The sequence below is a fragment of the Falco naumanni genome, chromosome 6 (genome assembly GCF_017639655.2).
Source record: "Falco naumanni isolate bFalNau1 chromosome 6, bFalNau1.pat, whole genome shotgun sequence".
In the NCBI taxonomy this organism is placed as follows: Eukaryota; Metazoa; Chordata; class Aves; order Falconiformes; family Falconidae; genus Falco; species Falco naumanni.
In genome coordinates this window covers 33,101,506-33,120,412 of record NC_054059.1, presented here as the reverse complement: position 1 = coordinate 33,120,412, position 18,907 = coordinate 33,101,506, and the positions used below count along the sequence as shown (strand labels likewise).

General features: G+C 43.3%; 1 protein-coding gene across 1 annotated transcript; it reads left to right on the top strand.

Moving 5' to 3' along the window:
- The first annotated feature begins 870 nt into the window (after nt 1–870).
- On the top strand, nt 871–6,148 carry LOC121090320 (retinol dehydrogenase 14-like). The gene is made up of 2 exons (XM_040598749.1): nt 871–1,238; nt 4,605–6,148. The coding sequence occupies exons 1-2, from the start codon at nt 879–881 to the stop codon at nt 5,220–5,222; spliced, it is 978 nt and encodes a 325-aa protein (XP_040454683.1). The 5' UTR covers nt 871–878; the 3' UTR covers nt 5,223–6,148.
- Nucleotides 6,149–18,907: the final 12,759 nt, after the last annotated feature.

The following is an 18,907-nucleotide window of genomic DNA, read 5'->3' as shown; positions in this document are numbered from 1 at the left end:
AGAGATGTTGCGTTCCTGTGCTGGGAGCGCTCCCTGGCACCCCCACAACCACTGCCCCAGCCTCTGCATCTCAAGCTGAAGACGTAAGGCAGACAGAATTGAATGTGGCTTTTGCAGAGGTATTTAATCAGCCATGAGACTCAAAGACTGGTACCGAAATAGTATAGTTGCCCTTAATATCCGTTTTCCCATGGTGGAGTCTTCTATGTGAAACTGCTAAGTATCAAGAAAACATTTTGGTAAAACCTCTACTAGCAAACTAAATGCTCCCTGGAAACGCTCCTGGGCCCCAGAACTCAACCATCCCTCTGTCATTACATTCATGTAGTTGTCTCCTAATTCCGAAGTCGCTGGACCAGCCCCTGGCCGGGTTTTGTGCCAGGCCAGCGGCCCTCTCCCAGCCTGCACCCATCCACACTTCAGGAGTCACCATCGGGTGAAAACCAGGAACCGGCTCGGACGTTTCGGGCCTTAAGCGGCCATTCTGTGCCTGCCAGCTCCAGCGCAGAGGCGCAGCCCCAGGCACACTGCACCCGCCAGCAGAGCGGCCTCCGCGCAGCCGCCGGGCCGGGCCGGGCCAGGCCGGGCCGCCGCCTCGGATTTCCGAGCCAGGGAAGGAAGCAGCACGCCGCCCCCCACCCGCGGCTTGGCTTCAGGCTGCCTCGGGGACCACGCTGGGCCGGCCCGGCCACCCAGCCACCGGTGGACACGCCGCCGAGGCCGCCGGGCCCTGCCGCCCCGCCCGGCGCGGCCCCCCGGGCTGCGGACTGCCGTCCCCACAACGCCCAGCGGCGCGCCCGGCCAATGCCAGCGCAGCCCGGCGCCGGGCGGGGAGGCGGGGGCGGCCCCTGGGGCGGGGCGGCGCTGGGCCCGCCGGCATGGCCGCGGCGGCGGCGGCGCTGGCGCTGGGTGGTGGGGTGCTGCTGGCTGCCTGGCGCTGGCTGCGGGCCGCGGGCCGGGCCGCGGCCGGGGCCGGGGCCTCCATGCGGGGCAAGACGGTGATCATCACGGGAGCCAACAGCGGGCTGGGCCGGGCGGCGGCGGCCGAGCTGCTGCGGATGCAGGCCCGCGTCATCATGGGCTGCCGCGACCGGGCGCGGGCCGAGCGGGCGGCCCGGGAGATCCGGGCCGAGCTGGGTGAGGGGGCGGAGGCCGAGGGCGGAGGCGAGCTGGTGGTCCGGGAGCTGGACCTGGCCTCGCTGCGCTCCGTCCGCGCCTTCTGCCACCGCGTCCTCCAGGTACGGCCGGGACGGCTGCGGGGCGCGGGGCTCGGCCCACCGGGCCCACCGGGCCCACCGGGCCTGCCGACAGGTGCAGGGCGGCGCCGGCCGGCGCAGAGGCCCCGGGCCCTGTGAGCTGCTGGGTGGTGGCAGCGCGGCGGTGGCGGCGTCCTCTGGGCCCGGCCCGGTACGGGGAGCTGCAGGGTTCACCGCAGCGTTTGGAGGGAGGGTAGAAGTAAATTGGCCGTGGGCTGGCACCTGGAAGGGTAATGTTCGTGCTAGTTTGGCTTGGCCTAGTCCTTTCCTGTTTTGAAAATGAAGCACTTGTTTCTGTACGAGATGAGTGGTGTACCAGCCTTTTTCTCTTAAATAACTATACCCTAACTACCGTTGTTACTTTAAATTGGTGTTACAGTTCAGCATTGCCTCCAGAGAAATAAAAGTTCACGAGTGCGCTGCTCACAGCTTCAGCCATCCTGCTGCCACCTCCTCAGACTGTCACCTACAATGTCTGCCCCCCCGCCCCCCATCTTAAATCTCTTGGCCAGTCCTAAATGAGTTCAGTAGAAAACATTTTTGAATATATAAAAGTCTCTGCAGATTTCCTGAAAACCTGAGTGTAAGAAGAACAGGGACATCCAGTTGATTCACCTGACAGAAATGCCACTAGATGCTTTTGGCAGTGTTATTAGGCACCAGAGAGCAGAGGGAGGCACAGTTGGAGGCATTACTCAATTTCCATGAAAAGTGTTGTTTGGAACTCATCTCACCACATCTAGCTACCTGACCCATGAGATGCAAAGGCCTGGGAAGCCAGGCTTAGTATGTCCTGCTGCTGCTGGGGAAGTGCTTGTGAAGGACTTCAAAGATGCCCAGATGCTGTTGGGGGCGGGGGGGGAATAGAGAGGAGCTTTATTGCATTAATTTCCAAATACCTTTTCTAAAACTTAAATGTCTGGAAAAAGTCAAGTTTTAAGTTCTGTAGAGGGCCTCTTTGTAGTCATATACATTCATACGTAAGAATCCAGTGATAAGGTCTAATCTTGCTTCAGTGTTCTGGGAAAATGTGCATATACGAAACAGGCATTATAAACATACAAAAAAAGAAATATGCTGTCTAACTTCTGAGAATTACATCTTTTATAGTACAAAATATCCCAAAATGTGAATTTGTTAGCATCTGTTTATTGGTAAAGCCGATGCAAGTGACTTTTAAGTGAGAAATGGGTGAAGAGAGTGCTTTTATCTGCAGGGTTCTGTTGACGCCTGCATTTTAACTTTCATTTTCAAAATAATTCCAAAAGCAGCTGAATGGCAAGGGATGTGAGTTCAAGGAATAGTTTCAAGAGCCATTTGACCCAAGTTCACGTTATTGATCTTATCTAACCTATGGTTCTTTAGAGCCGTTTATTTGAGGGGTTGTTGGTTTGGGAGCCTTTGTGTTTTTTTGTTTGAGATGAAGACTTAACTATTGGCAGGATGGGGAAACAATGGACTCCCACCACCTAACTTAAATTGTGGGAGCTTTCCTCTGGACAACTGCAAGCAATTGCATCTTTCACTCCTTAGTCGCACTGCAGAAAAATAAAACACTTTGAGATGTTGGAGCATTCCACAGAAAAATGGAGGAAAAGGAAGCGAGCTCAGAAGTTACAAGGAACAGTGTTGCCCATCAAAGCAATGTTTTGTGCACTCTTGCATTTGGTTATAGTAGCTGCCTGCTTGGCATTGGTCAGATTACTCTAGATTATTAAATATAGGAGTGCCAGTAGCGCACATGGAGATCTTGCTTCTTGAAGTGTTAAGTCTTGCAAAAGAAATTCTGCAGTCAGATGCTGCAGGAAGTTTCTCAAGCAGTATTTTTCTTCAAAGAGGAAAGCAGTATCACTTCAGTGAGCAGATCTAGTGAGTAGCCTCAGTGCTGTCCTGGTTTAGTGATTGTAGCCATTATGTCTCTTTGGGTGAAGAGAAGTGAGTTTGGTGCTCTTTGGATCATGCCTCAGGGACCCAATTATATGAGACATTGAGCAACCTCAAGTCCCATGGAAATCAGTCTGAGGTTGAAGTACTTGAAGTTTCGTGTGATCAGATGCCAGCATCTTTAACTGAATGCTAAGTGCAGATTTGGGTTTTGCTCTCTTTGTATCATTGCTGCTAACTGCATTCAGATAAAAGGCAAATGGTACAAAATTAATTTTGAAGTTCTCTATTTTTATCATCAGAATGACCCAAAATTATCTCAGCTTGTCTTCCAGTCCCTGTGTTGGGTTTAAAGAATTACCAGCAAAGAAAATTCATGCTGCTTTTCATAGAAAGTGAATACATTTGCTTCTGATTCATGCAAGCATAAATTTCCCATGATAATTTCACAGTCTTTTGTCAGAGGTGGGTGAAAGTGTTGAATTTGGAGCTTATTTAGGGAACTTATTTTCATCTGTATTTTTTGAAAAAGTTACCACTTTGGGGAAATTGGAGAGCTCTTAATTTTTGAGTGGATGCTGGAGCAGGAAGTGCATGATGTATAATACATTTAAATTATCCATACCGCCTTCTCTGTTAATTACTTATGTTTCCTGATTCTGTGGTGTGTAACATACCTTCTTGAGTCTGTTTTCTACCTGCCTGAACCGGAATACTGATTCATGAAATAGCATGTGCTGAGCATGTCATAAATACCTCAAGCTGCAGTCCCTTAGTTCTTGAGTAGTCCTATTAGACTCAAATTGAGTATGAAATATGAATGTTTCTTTTGCATGATGAGTTCTGCTCCATAGTTCTCACCAAGCAGCACAATGAAGGCTACTGATTTTAAAATAACATAGTGTTTCAAATCATGAGAACATTGTTTTGCAAAGTTTTTCATTACATCTCCCCAGTGAGATGGTGGGTCTACAATGTAAGCGTTTCTCTTCAACCATGAGACTAGTTCTTTGAGCCAACACTTTCTGTTCCACAATTGCATGTCTTTTGTACCACGGACCCCTTGCCTATGGCTAAGGTTTGCCATAAATTAATGTGTCCTTTTGCAGTGCAAGAACCAGGTAACTTCTTAGAGGAAAACAAAATGCACCACAAAGGTAAATTATCACTGAATTGATACAGAAAAAGCTGCTGCTGGAGAAGCAGGTGATTGTGTTCTCTGCCTCCGTTAAAGAGTAGATACAGACCTGCATCCTACTGTGGGCAAGTACTCAGTTTAGTGATAGTTCAACTTACAGGTTTTTCTCAACAATGCTTTAAGAGAATATCAGGAAGTTGCAATTCAGAAAACCAGGAATGAAATAATTTTATTTCTAACAATGGCCAATGAGAAATGTTAAGCATAATAGTATGTTTTGCATAACAATTCTAAAACTGAATAATTTTTTTCTTTCCTATTTAAAGGAAGAGCCAAGGCTGGATGTTCTGATAAATAATGCAGGGGTATTCCAGTGTCCGTACATGAAGACAGAGGATGGTTTTGAGATGCAATTTGGTGTTAACCACTTGGGTCACTTCTTGCTTACCAACCTTCTTCTGGGTCTCCTCAAAAATTCCGCTCCGAGCAGGATTGTTGTAGTATCCTCAAAGCTTTACAAATATGGAGAGATCAACTTTGAAGACTTGAACAGTGAAATAAGTTACAATAAAAGCTTTTGTTATAGTCGGAGTAAACTGGCTAACATATTATTTGCAAGGGAGCTAGCCCGTCGGTTAGAAGGGACAGGAGTCACCGTCAATTCACTTCATCCTGGGATTGTCAGAACAAATCTAGGCAGATACGTGAATATTCCTTTGCTGGCAAAACCCCTATTCAACTTGGTGTCATGGGCTTTCTTCAAAACACCTCTGGAAGGAGCCCAGACTACTATATTTTTGGCCTCTTCTCATGATGTTGAAGGTGTGTCAGGAAAATATTTTGGGGACTGCAAAGAGGAAGAGCTCCTGCCCAAAGCCACGGATGACTTGGTTGCAAGAAAATTGTGGGATATCAGTGAAGTGATGGTTGGCTTATTGAAATAAGTGCCAGGGAGTATCTGCAAAAAAAAAATGCAGATAACTATGCAATGCATATTTGCAACAGTGTAATTGTCACTTTAAATGCTGTGGGAGTACAGATTATTTTGTTCAATAAGTATTAAATAACAGTGATTTCTGCTGGAGCTCTGTTTTGAAATAAAGGACAATATTAAATAGAGGCGTTCAAAGAAAGTCTGCAATATGAGTTTGAGGGTGTGAATAATTTCTGGTTAAATCTGCTTGGAAACTCATGTTTTACAAATAAAAATTAAACAAAACTTTTTTGCAATATATATGCATATTTGCCATATTCCTTTACTTCTAGTTGGGCTAGACAATGCAGGTGAAATGCAGGTGACGGTGAAACACTTCTGTCATAAGATTTTGAACATAGGTCCTAATAATAATAGGATTGTTGTCTTTTTTGAGCCATCATAATGAAAAATGGAATAAACAGTTTTACTGTTATCTTACACTGTAATCATTTAGGCCTTTGCATGCCGTTCAAAGACGTGTTGTCGGGCCCGTGTTTCAGTGAACAAGACTATTGAGCTGTATACAGTTTAGCTGTGAAGCACAAAGTCAACTTTTTTTTAGTGATTCAATGAGTAATATACTTGGTTGTGCAAGCTGTGCAAAATTTTTACTTTCTTGTGTGCTGAACTTGCTATTTCTTGATATGCAGATACCTTGGGTTTCATTAAAATTGCAGTTGACAGATGTATTATGGTCTTGATTGGGCTTTGCATGTCATGAGTTGTGTGCATACAAAGTTCATAAGACCTCACCCAGATTAGACCGGAGAGAATATGCTTTTCAGTGTGTGTTTGGCTTGACTGATGGCACTTGAACTCAGTAATGAGATCAGATAAGTCTGTGTAATACAGCTTGCTGAATATTCTTTAATAAAAATCTTTTTTAAAAAGGCAGCATTCATTCTTTCACTGTGAAAGATATGTCTGAAATCCATAGTTGACACAATAGCCTTGTTTCAAAACAGAAGATGCACCTGTATCAGTTTAGGGAGCCTGTCATGTGGGGTTGGTAGAAATAAAATGGGCTCCAAATAGATACCTGGGTGTTATGTGAAGCTGTACTGATTTATTCTTTTTAATTTATATAACTTAAGGGTTCATAATGACATTTATGATTGCTTGTTTTGCTCTACATCGATAAAATGTTCTAGCAGTTACAAAATATAGAATAAATATGGAAGAATGATTTAGGATGATCTATCTTAGTAAATATTACTCGAGGGAAGGTTTATCAATAATAAATTATGTATTCAGTAGATCCTTATTAACCTACTCATAAATACATATCAATTCTGCAGCTCGGGTAACAACCAACCAAATTTTTTAGATTCTTTCTCTTGATTGTTCACTCAGACTGTCAGCGTATTTTAACTTTTGCACGGTGGAATGGACCTGAACTAGCCTTGCCCTTCACCAGCAAGACTGTGTTCTGGGTGAGTGGCTTGGGTGGAGGCAGAAGGTGGCATTCCAGAAAATCGCCAGGCAAGCTACGAAACAGCAATTTTTTAAGGTTTTGTAACATGTTGCGTTTTGCAGTGCTCACTGTAAGGCAAGGTATAGAGATGGACATGTTGTCAAAGCGTAACTGAGCATTGAACAAAGTTCTCTAATGCCAGAGTGAGATGTGTGACTGTGGTGGGTTGACCTTGGCTGGACACCAGGTGCCCACCAAGTTGGTCTATCACTCCCCTCAACAGAACGGGAGGAGAAAATAAAATGAAAAAAACCTTGTGTATCATAATAAAGGCAGTTTAATGAAGCAATAGCAAAAGCTGTGTGTGCAGAAGCGAAGGAAAACAAGAGTTGTTATTCTCTATTTCCCATCAGCAGGTGATGTTTGGCCACTTCCCGGGAAGCAGAGCTTCAGTACACCTAGCAGGTACTCTGGAAGACAAATGTCGTAAATAACAAATGTGTGTCATGCCCTGCCATGGCCTTCCTCCTCCCTTTAGCTTTTGTATCTGAGCAGACACCATATGGTATGGAATATCCCACTGGTCACTTTGGGTCAGCTGCCCTGGCTCTGTCGCCTCCCAAGACCTTGCCCACCCCCAACCTACTGGTGAGGTGGGGGGAAGGCTGGAGAGGCAGACCTGATGCTGTGCGAGTGCTGCTGGGCAGTAGCCACACACCGGTGTGTTACCCCCCCCTCTCTGGCTACCAGTGCAAGCACAGCGCTATGGGGGCTGCTATGGGGCTCAGCCAGACCCAGTACAGTAACGTACTTGGCGAAGTTCTGCTTTGATCTTCAGGCTGCATTTCACATTTTCACTCTAAATACTTGTAAATAGCTGCACACAGCTTTAAGCAGCTAGCTTAAGAATTAAAAGGTTATTAACTTCTCTCTGAAGAGATACAGAGAAGCCGAGTCAAACATGGGTTTGTGTTTTCAATGCTTTTGTAGCAATACCAAGGGAACATTATTGTATTGTCTCACTGCTGACACAGGTGTATACCTCTTGCAAGGAAAGCCTTAGATGCAGAGGCGGAAAGTGGACAAGATGGCAACTCTGAAAATGCTGTAGTAAAGAACTGTACTGAAACTGGCTGAAGAGGAAAGAAATATGTAGGTTTTCATACTGAATGACCAACATAGGATGTGCACTTGCCTTCAAAACAGCAAAGGTGAATTTCTACTGAAACAAGGGATGCAGAATAAGAAGTCCCAGTCATGTAGTATGGCTGCATAACATAGAATCGTAGAATGGTTTGGGTTGGAAGGGACCTTTAAAGATCATCTAGTTCCACCTTCCACTAGCCCAGGTTGCTCAAAGCCCCATCCAACCTGGCCTTGAACACTTTTAAGCATGGGGAGTCCACAGCTCTGGGCAACCTTTTCCCGTGCCTTGCCACCCTCAGAGTAAAGAATTTCTTCCTAATAGCTAATCTAAATCTACCGTTTCAGTTTAAAGCCATTACCCCTTATCCTATCCCTACATGCCCTTGTTACAAGTCCCTCTCCAGCCTACAGAAACCTTTAGGTACTGTTAGGCTGCTATAAGGTGTCCCTGGGGCCTTCTCCAGGCTGAGCAACCGCAACTCTCTCAGCCTGTCTTCATAGAAGAGGTGCTCCAACCCTCTGATCACCTCCATGGCCCTCCTTCCAACAAGTCCATGTCCCTCTTATGTCGGGGGCCACACAGCTGGATCAGCACTCCAGGTAGGGTCTCATGAGAGTAGAGCAGAGGGGGAGAATCACCTCCCTCACCCTGCTGGCCATGCTTCTTTTGATGCAGCTCAGGATTCGTTTGGCTTTCTGGGCTGCAAGTGCATATTGCCAGCTCGTGCTGAGCCTTTTGTCCACCCGTACCCCAAAGTCCTCAGGGCTGCTCTCAATCCATTCTCCACCCAGCCTGCATTGATACTGGGAGTTGGGTGCCCTAACCCAGGTGTAGGGCCTTGTACTCAGCCTTGTTGAACTTTTAATGCTTCATACATTTACCAGGTACTTGGTTTTAGTTTCTTCTGAAACATTATGGAAACAAGAGCCATTGTCAGAAGGGATTACATTCTGGCAATCATAACCGAATTACAGCCCTCTTCCAAAGTAGGAGAGTGATCACATGATACTCTTAATGGAATATTAATGAATTTATATTGCTTGAAAACAATTTGAAAGGATGGGTTGTTAGGAACTTACCAAAAGGTAAGCTTTTTTCAATATCTGGGAAAAAGTAAAATTTGTCACTTTTGAGGCTGAGTGTAATTTAGCCTCTGTGGGCCAGAAAGCTTTGCTTACTATCTTAAGACTGCTGTGAATGTTTGTTTGTGTGATGCCTTTTTTATTCTAGTAGCATCTGGGAACTGGAGACCTCATAGGTCAACAGATCTTGCAAAATATAAGTGCAAAACCAAAGAAGAGCCCATATTTCAACAAGCAGTAGTGTTGACTGAGTCTAGGTTAGAACCCAGCATTTTGGCTAAGGAGATATCTCTACTCTACAGGATCTTAGTAAACTCGGATATATGTGCATGATTTGGGACTGTTTGCTGAATGTCTTCTTTTGGAGTTGGTAGAGAATGGTCTAAGTGTAGAAGAGCATCTTCACACTTCACCCCAGAATAACAGTGTCCATAAAGATGTGGCAGGCTCTGTATATTACTATTGTATAAATGATTTATATCAAGATCATGCAGCTGAAACTGGGACACGTTCCAGGTACCTCCTTCCACCATCACCATCATATGAACACCACCAGCCTCAAATTAAACTTCTTTCCCATGAAGAATGAAACTTTTTAAAGCTAAGGGTGGAAGAGGCAGACAGTGGCCAGGGAAATGCAGTATTCATTGGCAGGCACAGACAGTGACCACACTGCTGGCAAGTACGTTACGGATATGCAAGGAAGCCACAGTCGAGGTTAAGGTCTTGTTGAGGTCTGTGATAAAAATAAATGTTACAAGGCAACTCTTTCCAAAGCCAAGACGTGCCTTCATCTATCTTAAATTGTTAGGATGTGAGTGTTTGATTTTGGGTCCACCAGCAGTGTTGGGTCAGTGCTCCATACCTGGGCCCTGGGGATTTAAAAACTGGCTCAGATGTGTACGGGGCACAGTGACCCCTGAGAACGTAGCCCCTGCCCTTGTGCTTTTTACAGGGGAACTGCCTCTGCTTTGCTGCAGCTGAGAGGTGGAGAGCCACAGCAGCGAGTAACTTTGGCTATTTGCAAATTCCCCCCCTGGAGCCTTCGGCCAGTCTCAGCAATAAGTGGGAATGCTTCCGAGTTGGCCCAAAATGATCACCTCTTGTATGGCAACAACAACACACTGTACTCGAAAAGGGCTATTTCAAAATTGGGGTGTGTGCGCAAACACGCAGGCAGGTGCAATTTAATCCCTTGTTTTAAAAGATGGACAGGAAGAGCTGTCAAGGCTTTACCAAGGACTGAGGGGAGAGGAGAGAGAGTTATTAGCATGGGAGTGTCACCTACCACCTGCACTGCTTTGGTACATGATGATACCTTGGGCTTGGGGGCAGATCTGTTGGCCCTGAGCTCAGGGCTGAGCTCATCCTGGTTGCATCTGGGTAGACATACCCACTGTCTGCTTTTGCAGCCGGAGAACACACAGGCACAGCCGAGGGGGGAAACCTCCCTGTGTATTGGTCAAGAGAAACAGGCGTCAAATGTCTTAAGGGGAACATGTTTTAAATGCTTCAGTATAATTTATTCATCCTTGGCTGTGGTGCTTTTGAAAGTGCCACTGTAACCAACTTCCCTCATGGACAGACCAAGAGTTTAAGAAAGGAATAATTTCCTTTTTTTAACTTTCTTTCTTGCTTTTGTTTACCAGTCTGAGGCCCTGGATATAGCAGTCCTCCCCACACACATGTAGCTATTATAGCTGAGGTTTCTGCAAGTGAACCAAATTGCAGTTGCATGTATTTATTTTATATGCCCCATCTGTTTAAGTCAAGGGAGACTTATGTACATTTTTTAAAAAATACTCTGAATCTGTCACCAATTTACCTTCCTTACTTTGCCACAAAGGCCAACATCTACCCCCAGGCCAAGGGACAACACTGCTTTTTCAGTTACTACAGCCAACACAGCAGGCAAGCTTATAAACCCAGCAGGGGTTCTCCTGTAAAAATTCTCCATCTTAATGAGATAAATGATCAGGTTTTTCCATGATGCAATAAAAACAGAAGTATTTAAACGCTCCTCTCTTTCTTCAGCGGTTGCCTGGTTTGCCTAGGCTTCCTACTCTACGTGAACGCCTCACAGGCTTCAAAGCCTGAGCCCTGTGAATGTGCGGTGTGATTATGCTTTTGCTGAAAAATGTGGATATGTCCCACTTCAAGCACACTTAATTTCTTTCCACCTAAGGCTATAAAGAAAATAAACAACTAGCAAGAGCCATACAAATAATTTTAAAATGGGAGGCCTGTTCCCTTTTTCACATAACTTTTTCCAAACTAATCACTTAAGAGAGTAATTGACTTGCAAAACGATCCAGGAGGCCTCCACAGTTGAATTATTATTTTTGATCTGTCCCAGAATGGTGCTGCTATTTCTCATAACAGAAAATGACGACCTCCCTCTAGACTTTTTACTTACCGTTTTAGCTACCACTAGCAGCCTCACACCTGTCGTAACTGGATTCAGATCAGAGAAAATAATTTGAATATTTAATTAATTCCAAACGTCCTATGTAACATGGAGAAAGTAGTGCTTTCCTGATTGCTTTTGGGGGGAAGGCTTGCACACTGACCACCTAACGGGGATGATAGCCCTTTTTTTCTACATTTGAGAGTGATCAGTTCTTTTCAGGTAACGTAAAAGAAACATAATTGATCTGGATAGGGAAGGAATCCATAGTTTATCCACCATGAAAGATTCAGGAGGCTGTCACATGCCTGAAATTTATAATAGTCACTTTGGCAAAGTACTGAGCATTTCTCACTGTCTGCTTCATGGCCAAAGCAAGCAGTCTGAATCTGTGGTCCCACTAACAGCTTTGGGAGTCAGACACCTAAATATTTTTGCTAATCTTGATCTTCTGGTTTTAGGTTTGAGCAGTAGGACTCTTACAGCCAGTTGGATGATGATTCTTTCAAGCTTGATGAATGAGGCTTTATGCACTTCTGTGTATGTGTGGCATTCTGAAAAAAAATACTTCACAAATTACGGTGGTAGGGTGGTGGTGGTGGTAGTGGTGTTATGTATATATTAAATACCCTGCAACATTCTCCAGAAATGTGTGGGTTTTCCCCAAAGAAATGTCAGCCCATCTTTGCAGTTGTTGGGATTTTTGTCAGTTTGCCACCTGAACTGCAGTTTGGTGATGAGTGATGTTATTTCAGTTTATCCAAGTCTTGTTGCAACCTTCCCTAGCAGTAGGTCACTGCTTGACCATCCACCCTCCAAATCCCACCTGCCCTTGAGACAACCAGTGTCAGGGTCTTTATGGATGCTTTAAGAAAGGGGTCATGAACAGCATCTGCAGAAAGACAAGTGGCATGCCTGGAGGCCCAGGACCTACATGCACTGCAACAAGTAGGTTTGGTATCATTTCACATACTCGGTCATAGACAGGAACACCTTGTCCAGGGTATATGGATTTTAGACTTCAGCCTGCCCCAAAGGCCTATATAGCACTATAGATGTAGTCCATGGGTAAAACATAGCAGACTGAAACGTGCTCCAGTGCAACCCACTCGCTATTCTGAATGGCCAAGATCCTACAGGTCCATTTGAAGTCACTGTAGTTCCAGTTGCTTGATACTTCGCCTGGCTTTGAAAATACTTGGGAGGAGCAAGAGATCAGAGCATCATTTTCTTTGTATTCAGTCTGCCCTCCTGCAAATCTTCACAGGCCTAAATATGTCTCAGACACATTTCTGCAGATCTTAAAAAAAAAAAAAAAGTAAGTCTGCTTTATGGAGGTATTTGTCCATACAATTTTGCTGTAAGAGCAAACTCATAATTTTTCATTTTATGTATTATCCAGATCATATTATGAACTAACTGTATCAGAGGCACAGCTAAGCCTGGAGTCCTAGGACAGAAGAACAGAATGAGAGATGATGAGCTGTCATCTGTAGATGCAAGAAAGGCAACCTGAAAACTCAAAGGGAATAATTAAGAAGCTTTGATGACAGTTATTTTGTTTCTGTGTCTGTGGTTGGGGTTTTATGTTTAATTCTAGATACATACCATTTTTTTAAAAAGGGTTAAAATTGCAGAAAATGTGAAAACAGCCATGTTTCAACAAAGTGGCACAGTTCTTCACTGTGAAAAACCCATAAAATGACAGGAAATGGCTTAATGTGGTAGGTGTTCATTTTTAAGGGTTCTGTTGACAGAAGTTGATGAGTGAAAATATTGTATTTCATTTTTGCCTTTTGTTCAGTAAATAGCATGGAATTTTGATGCTGCCTAGAGGGACAGCTTTGTACTGTGGTGGTCTAAACTGGGATTTTTCATTAATGTAACTAGTCAGAGTAGGTGGGGATCTTTTTCTGATTTCGTGTTGGGATTTTTTAAGAAAAAAAGCTCAAGTCAAAGAGAAGACCAAGAAAAAGCACCACAAAGTTTATCTTTTACTCATCTGGAAGAGTTTACTTTAAACATGGAACATTGTTTGCTGCTGTGGAAATGAAAGTGAGAGAGTCGCAGCTTTCTTCTGATGCCATCTGGCAGATGATTTACTTGTGTATGGTATTCACTAATCCAAATAACCCTGTGTGTGGTAGCATTGTCTCTTTACTGATCATGCAGCTGAGCTGGCTGAACCTTAGGTGGCTCACACAAGGCTATCAACAGCACAGTACAATAGACAGTTTAAAATTAGAACAATATTACAGAAGGGGATATGCCAAATTCAGCATGCCTTTACCTTTATTAAGCATTTTGCTTAACCGGACTGAGCTTGATGTTTCCTTTTCATCCTCCTCATGATTTTATTCACTCCAATTCTACTTGGGCTTTAGCTCATTGAAGTAAACCAAAGCATTGGGCATCCATCCTTAGATTGGTATCCTTGCCCTGTTGATAACTGTGTTTGCTCCTCTAAAGTCCCTTCCTGACCCCATGAAGCTTGTATTCCTGTTGGGAAGTAAGGCTACTTCAGCAGGACGGTTGTACGCTGTAACCAGTAACCTTGTGGTTAAGAAACTCTCCTGGTTCCTAACCTAAGACAAAATTGTCTCCAGATCAGGATATTCCCATTTATCAGGCAAAAGATCTAGCTACTTCATTATCACATTAATGCTAGGCTGCCTCCTTTTGCTGTAATGTGAAAGAAAGAGCCTTGAGTGGTTATTTTGGGAAACAAAATAATTATAGGATTATGCCGTGAGGAGCAGATCCTAAGCTATGAGTAGATGGAGGCAATCACTTAAATCCCTGTATTTAAATTCTAGGGAAGGGTTAGTATCCTGATGCTCTTCTATGCTCAAGACATTATAATGACTCACTTCTCAATGTGTGGGTTTCTTGAGTGATTTTTCCACAGTGCCTAATTCTGTGTGCCTAATAGGTGCCTCTTATTTTGGCTCATAATTCCACTCTGAGGTCTAAAGATCTAAAATGTAAGTATTGATTGTGTCTTGTTTTTAGTCACTTCAGATTTTAATTCAATCTGGCCTTGACAGGTGACTTCAAAAAACCCATGCTATGGTTCAATTTGCAGTTGTCCTTCTTGGAAGCTGACTTTTTGATTTTAAGGACAGTTGAACAATTTTGAGAGTGCTGATTTTCTTCATAGATAGATCAGCATAATTCATATGTGATATTAAAACATATACAGTGTATATAATTTTGTAGCAGTGACAGGGAAGGGACTGAGACCTCAGCTCTTTCCCTGCAGAGCAGCCGACACTTTGAACTCACTGGCTGCATCTGCATTGCTAAGCATTTACTACCAGGACCTGTTTCCTGAATGACAGGCTCAATGGGATAGTTCACGTTACCGTATTCTGTCCTCCCCCAGAAGAGGCATAGATACATCCAAACTGTTTGCTAGGAGTGTCCTTGGCCCATGCTGATTCCTGAATGATGCAAAGAGTTGTTTCGAAAAGCGTTAGTTGCCCAGAGCCAAAACTGTGCCAAGAACTGCCCTAAGTTTTGAACAGCACAGATGATCAATTTTCAGTGCCTGGCACTCTGTCAGTCCTTAACTGAGTGGAACAAGCATAGCACCTTCCTCCCTTAAGTGTTAACAGAATATATGTGGTTTTTCAATTTACTTCCATGACATTCGGACACTGTTCTGGAAAACTGAAGTATATTTTCTCTTACTAATTTTGTAGCACTAAAATTCCACTGACTTTGCTGCAATTTCTATTGACTGATCCTGTAAACACAGGGAGAATCAGTATTGTTATTATTATCATCATGTCATCATGCTTTGTTCATTTTTAATTTTATAACTACTGTCTGATCTTTTGGAATTGTGTCTGCTAGTGTAGCACTGGATTATGGAAATCTTATTTTACTGAAACCTGTTGTTCTTGGACTAGAATTCACAGTTACACAGTTGCCCTTTATGGATCCATAGATTTTTTCAAAGCCAGAAAAGTCCCTTCAATTATCTAGTCTGACTTCCTGAATGACACAAGCCATTTAATTTAACCCAGTTAGCCTTGTGTTAAGTCCAGTAATTTGTGGTTGGCTAAGGCTTATCTTCTAGAAAGATGTTCAGTCTAGATCTGAAGCCATTGGTGGTTGGAAAATCCATCACTTCCTTTGGCAGTGCACTGCAATGGTTATCACCGTCACTCTTAAAAATGTGTGTTTTGACTCTTCCCTGAATTTGTCTGGCTTTTGCTTCCAGCTATCACCTCTCATTATGCCTTTTTTTTTGTGAGATGAGAGTGCTGCTGTTACTGCTCAGTATTTTCTCCCTGTGGTGATAACTTGCACATAGTAATCACTGAAATCATCACTAGATGTTTTTATTAAACTCAACAGACCGAACCCCTTTCTTTAATCTCTTACTGCAAGGCTCTTTTCCAAGGTTTCTGATAATTTCTGTGGCTCTTCTCCACATTCTATCCAACTTTTTACCTCTTTCATGAAATGAGGAAACAAGAACTGGATGTAATACTCCAGCATGTGTCCATTTATAGGCAATCCTTTTACTTCTCAGTGCTTTCCCTCTACTGCTCTAAAGCGATCGCTAATTTAAATGTGCCTGAGCTGCTCCCTGGCATCAAGGCCAGCTAGAATGTCATAGTCTGCATCTATACTCCTGAATGCTCTTTATCTTCCATGACAGGGTGTCTGCATCCAAACTGTGTTTTGGGAATGGCTCCTTGCTATTCCTGACACTTTGGCTGTGTTTGGGAATTATCTGGGAAAATGCTGGCAGAGGCTGAAATCATGCCAAGGATGAAAATAACCACCCCGTGGTACTGATGTTCAAGGACTAATGCCTAGGAACATTTTCTGGCATTTTTTTTTGTTTAGTAGTGTAGTCTAAGAGTTCCCAGTCATGCTCAAAGCTTCGCTGATATTTTTAGCCTCAGTGAAAGTATTAAAAAGAGACATGTTTCTCTTATTTGCTTTAAGATCCTAAGAGTCAGGTGTGTGGGCTCAACTGGTCATCTGGGTTAGGTGAAGGCATTGTCGAGTCAGAAACAGGCACCTCCTGATTTTCATTCAGCCCATATCTCTTAGATGCCTGTTTTTGAACACTTTCTCTGCCTGGTAGGATTTACTTCTCCCACCTCACCACTAATGATGAAGGGTACTTGGACAATGAAGAGCCCAAGTCCAACTTTTCATGCTTAGGTGAAATGACTCCTACTAAGCTTCACTTTTGTTCTATTACCCTTACTCCTATGGGGTTGACTCCTATCCACAGCACTTATGCATCTAAATCACAGGAGTATTTTTTGTAAAAATATTACCCATGGATGTAATATATTCACATGGATATGATATAAGGACTTTTAATTAATTTTCTCTGACTTTTATTGTAGGAATGGAGCATGAAATAAAACCTCCTATCCTGAGTTTTCAGAATTCAAACACTGATTTTGACTGTCCTTTTAATGTGCTTTGCATGGTACAGCAACATAAGAAATAATCAACAAATCCTACATTTGCTGGTCCCGAGACTAACTATGGTGTAGATGTTTTGCTGATTGAAACTCTTTGCTCCCACCTCCTTCCCCCCAGACAAAGTTATGAGGAGCACTGACTGAGGAGGATAGCCTGTGCTGTGTCCTTAAACCTCAGACTGGATGGGTGTGTTGATTATTTTCTCTTCCGATCTATAAAAGTAAAACCACTTGAAATCAGCTGAAGGATTTCACCACTTTAGTGGTGTCAGTTCCCAGCCTCAGAGCTCCCAGAATAGCTTGGAAAGATCTAGTTGTTCTGGTGTATGGAATGGAAAAACCTAGTATATCTCTTTTCTTACTTACGGGAGGTTTAGATCGGATGAAACAAAACATTTTCAGTGTACACCTAATCCCATTTTCATTAGTAAACTCCTTGCCTATATGCTTGAGCATAGCTGGTTTGCTTAGTAGAGGTATTTGTGTCAGAGGTATACCTTGAACTTTTAATTTATTAATGTTTTGTTTGTATTCAGCCATGCTAATTTAGAGGGTTTATGTTAAAGGAGTGTATCTAAAACGATGCAAAACCCATGGAAACAGTACTCAGTGATGAGCAAAATCGTAGCTTTGTCTTACTGATTGGCCCACCCTGGCTTATTTTCAGTATGTACTTTGGCTATTTGAATCTATCTTCTTCCTCCATGCCATGAGGTGGGTTTAGCTATCTCCAGACAGCATGAGCGGACAAGACCTAGAGGCTGACTGATGCAGTCTTCCAACATTAATCCAGCAAGCTGTGAATCCTTAAATGTTTCTGTTGTTCGCATTCTGCATCTGAGAGTTTATAGCTACATTTAATGCTGTAAAATCACACTGTCTACATCCAGTCTAGAGCGAGCTAAGCACAAGCAGCACAGAGACGTGTTAATCTCCACTATCTGGTCTTGAGTCCAAGGCTGACCATTTTATTCAACACTATAGGCATGCCTTTCGAAATGCAGCTGACATTAATGTCTTGTCAAATGGAGGCTGTAGACAACAGAAAGGGCTTTCATTTGTGCATGCATCTGGTTTGGTAAGAGCTATGGGTGGTTCTTGCAACCAGTCTTCACCTCCTGCAAGACACAGGTGCTTTTGAAGCCAGGAGTGCTGAGCACAACATATTCAAGTTGTGAATGTGAGATGCTCATATTCAGAGATTTGTCACCGGTTTCAGCTGTAGACTGGGCTGTGAATTGTGGTAGTTTTAGAGCATATTCCTTCTCTGTTCAACCATCCCTGATACAGGACAGTAACTCTTCAGGATGAGTGGAAGGGGTGGCAGGTATAGCAACTCCTTCAGTCACCTGAGGTACATTTACTAGCAAACATGAATAGGTACCTTGACTTTCTTCTCCCTTATAAATCAGCTTTAATATTAACTTGTGTGAACACAGGAAAAGCGTAAATTGCTATTCTCACCTCAGAAAACACCTGTGCTTAGCAATAATTTGAAATGGTAGCTGATTTGACATGAGTCAAAGCAAAGTCTGTTGTAGACATGCAGTGGGGATTCATTATTATTTTCATTAGGTTTTATTATCATCACCTTCAGTAACACATACAGTGTTTCTTTCATCGCTGTGTAAGAGGGTTAAACATTACAACAGCAGTCTAATAATTCTCAACACCTGCCCATCTGGCAAGCCTTTGTTCTGTAAAATTTGTTCTGCCACTGTTAATTTTAGATTGGCATTTTTGCAGCTGATCAAAGTAGTGGGATTACTTCAAACAAGGACTTCATGGGCAAATACATCACCGTTGGTCTAGTCTGGCTCTGCAGAGCCCTGGCAATGAAAGGCCTCTGGGCAGACTGGGCTAGCAAAAATGAGTGTGCACAGAGACATTCATGATGCCACTCTTTTATTTTTGATGCACTGTACATTCAGCATTTTCTTCCCTTTAAAGTGGAAGATCATTTAGATGCTTCTTTGAAGACTAATTTAGGAATGTTGGCAAAGGCTAGTTAGTGTAACATGTGCAATTTATTATGTTAACAACGTCTAATGAAGCAACAAATATCAATAATCCTGCCGAGTACAGAGAAAACAAATGCACACTTTTTATGCTGTAGTTCGATCTGATCTTGGTAGACTACAGTT

Coding starts and splice junctions, on each gene's coding strand:
- LOC121090320 (XM_040598749.1), top strand. CDS start 879: ATGGCCGCGGCGGCGGCGGCGCTGGCGCTGGGTGGTGGGGTGCTGCTG. Junction 1,239..4,604: donor TCTGCCACCGCGTCCTCCAG/GTACGGCCGGGA, acceptor TCCTATTTAAAG/GAAGAGCCAAGGCTGGATGT.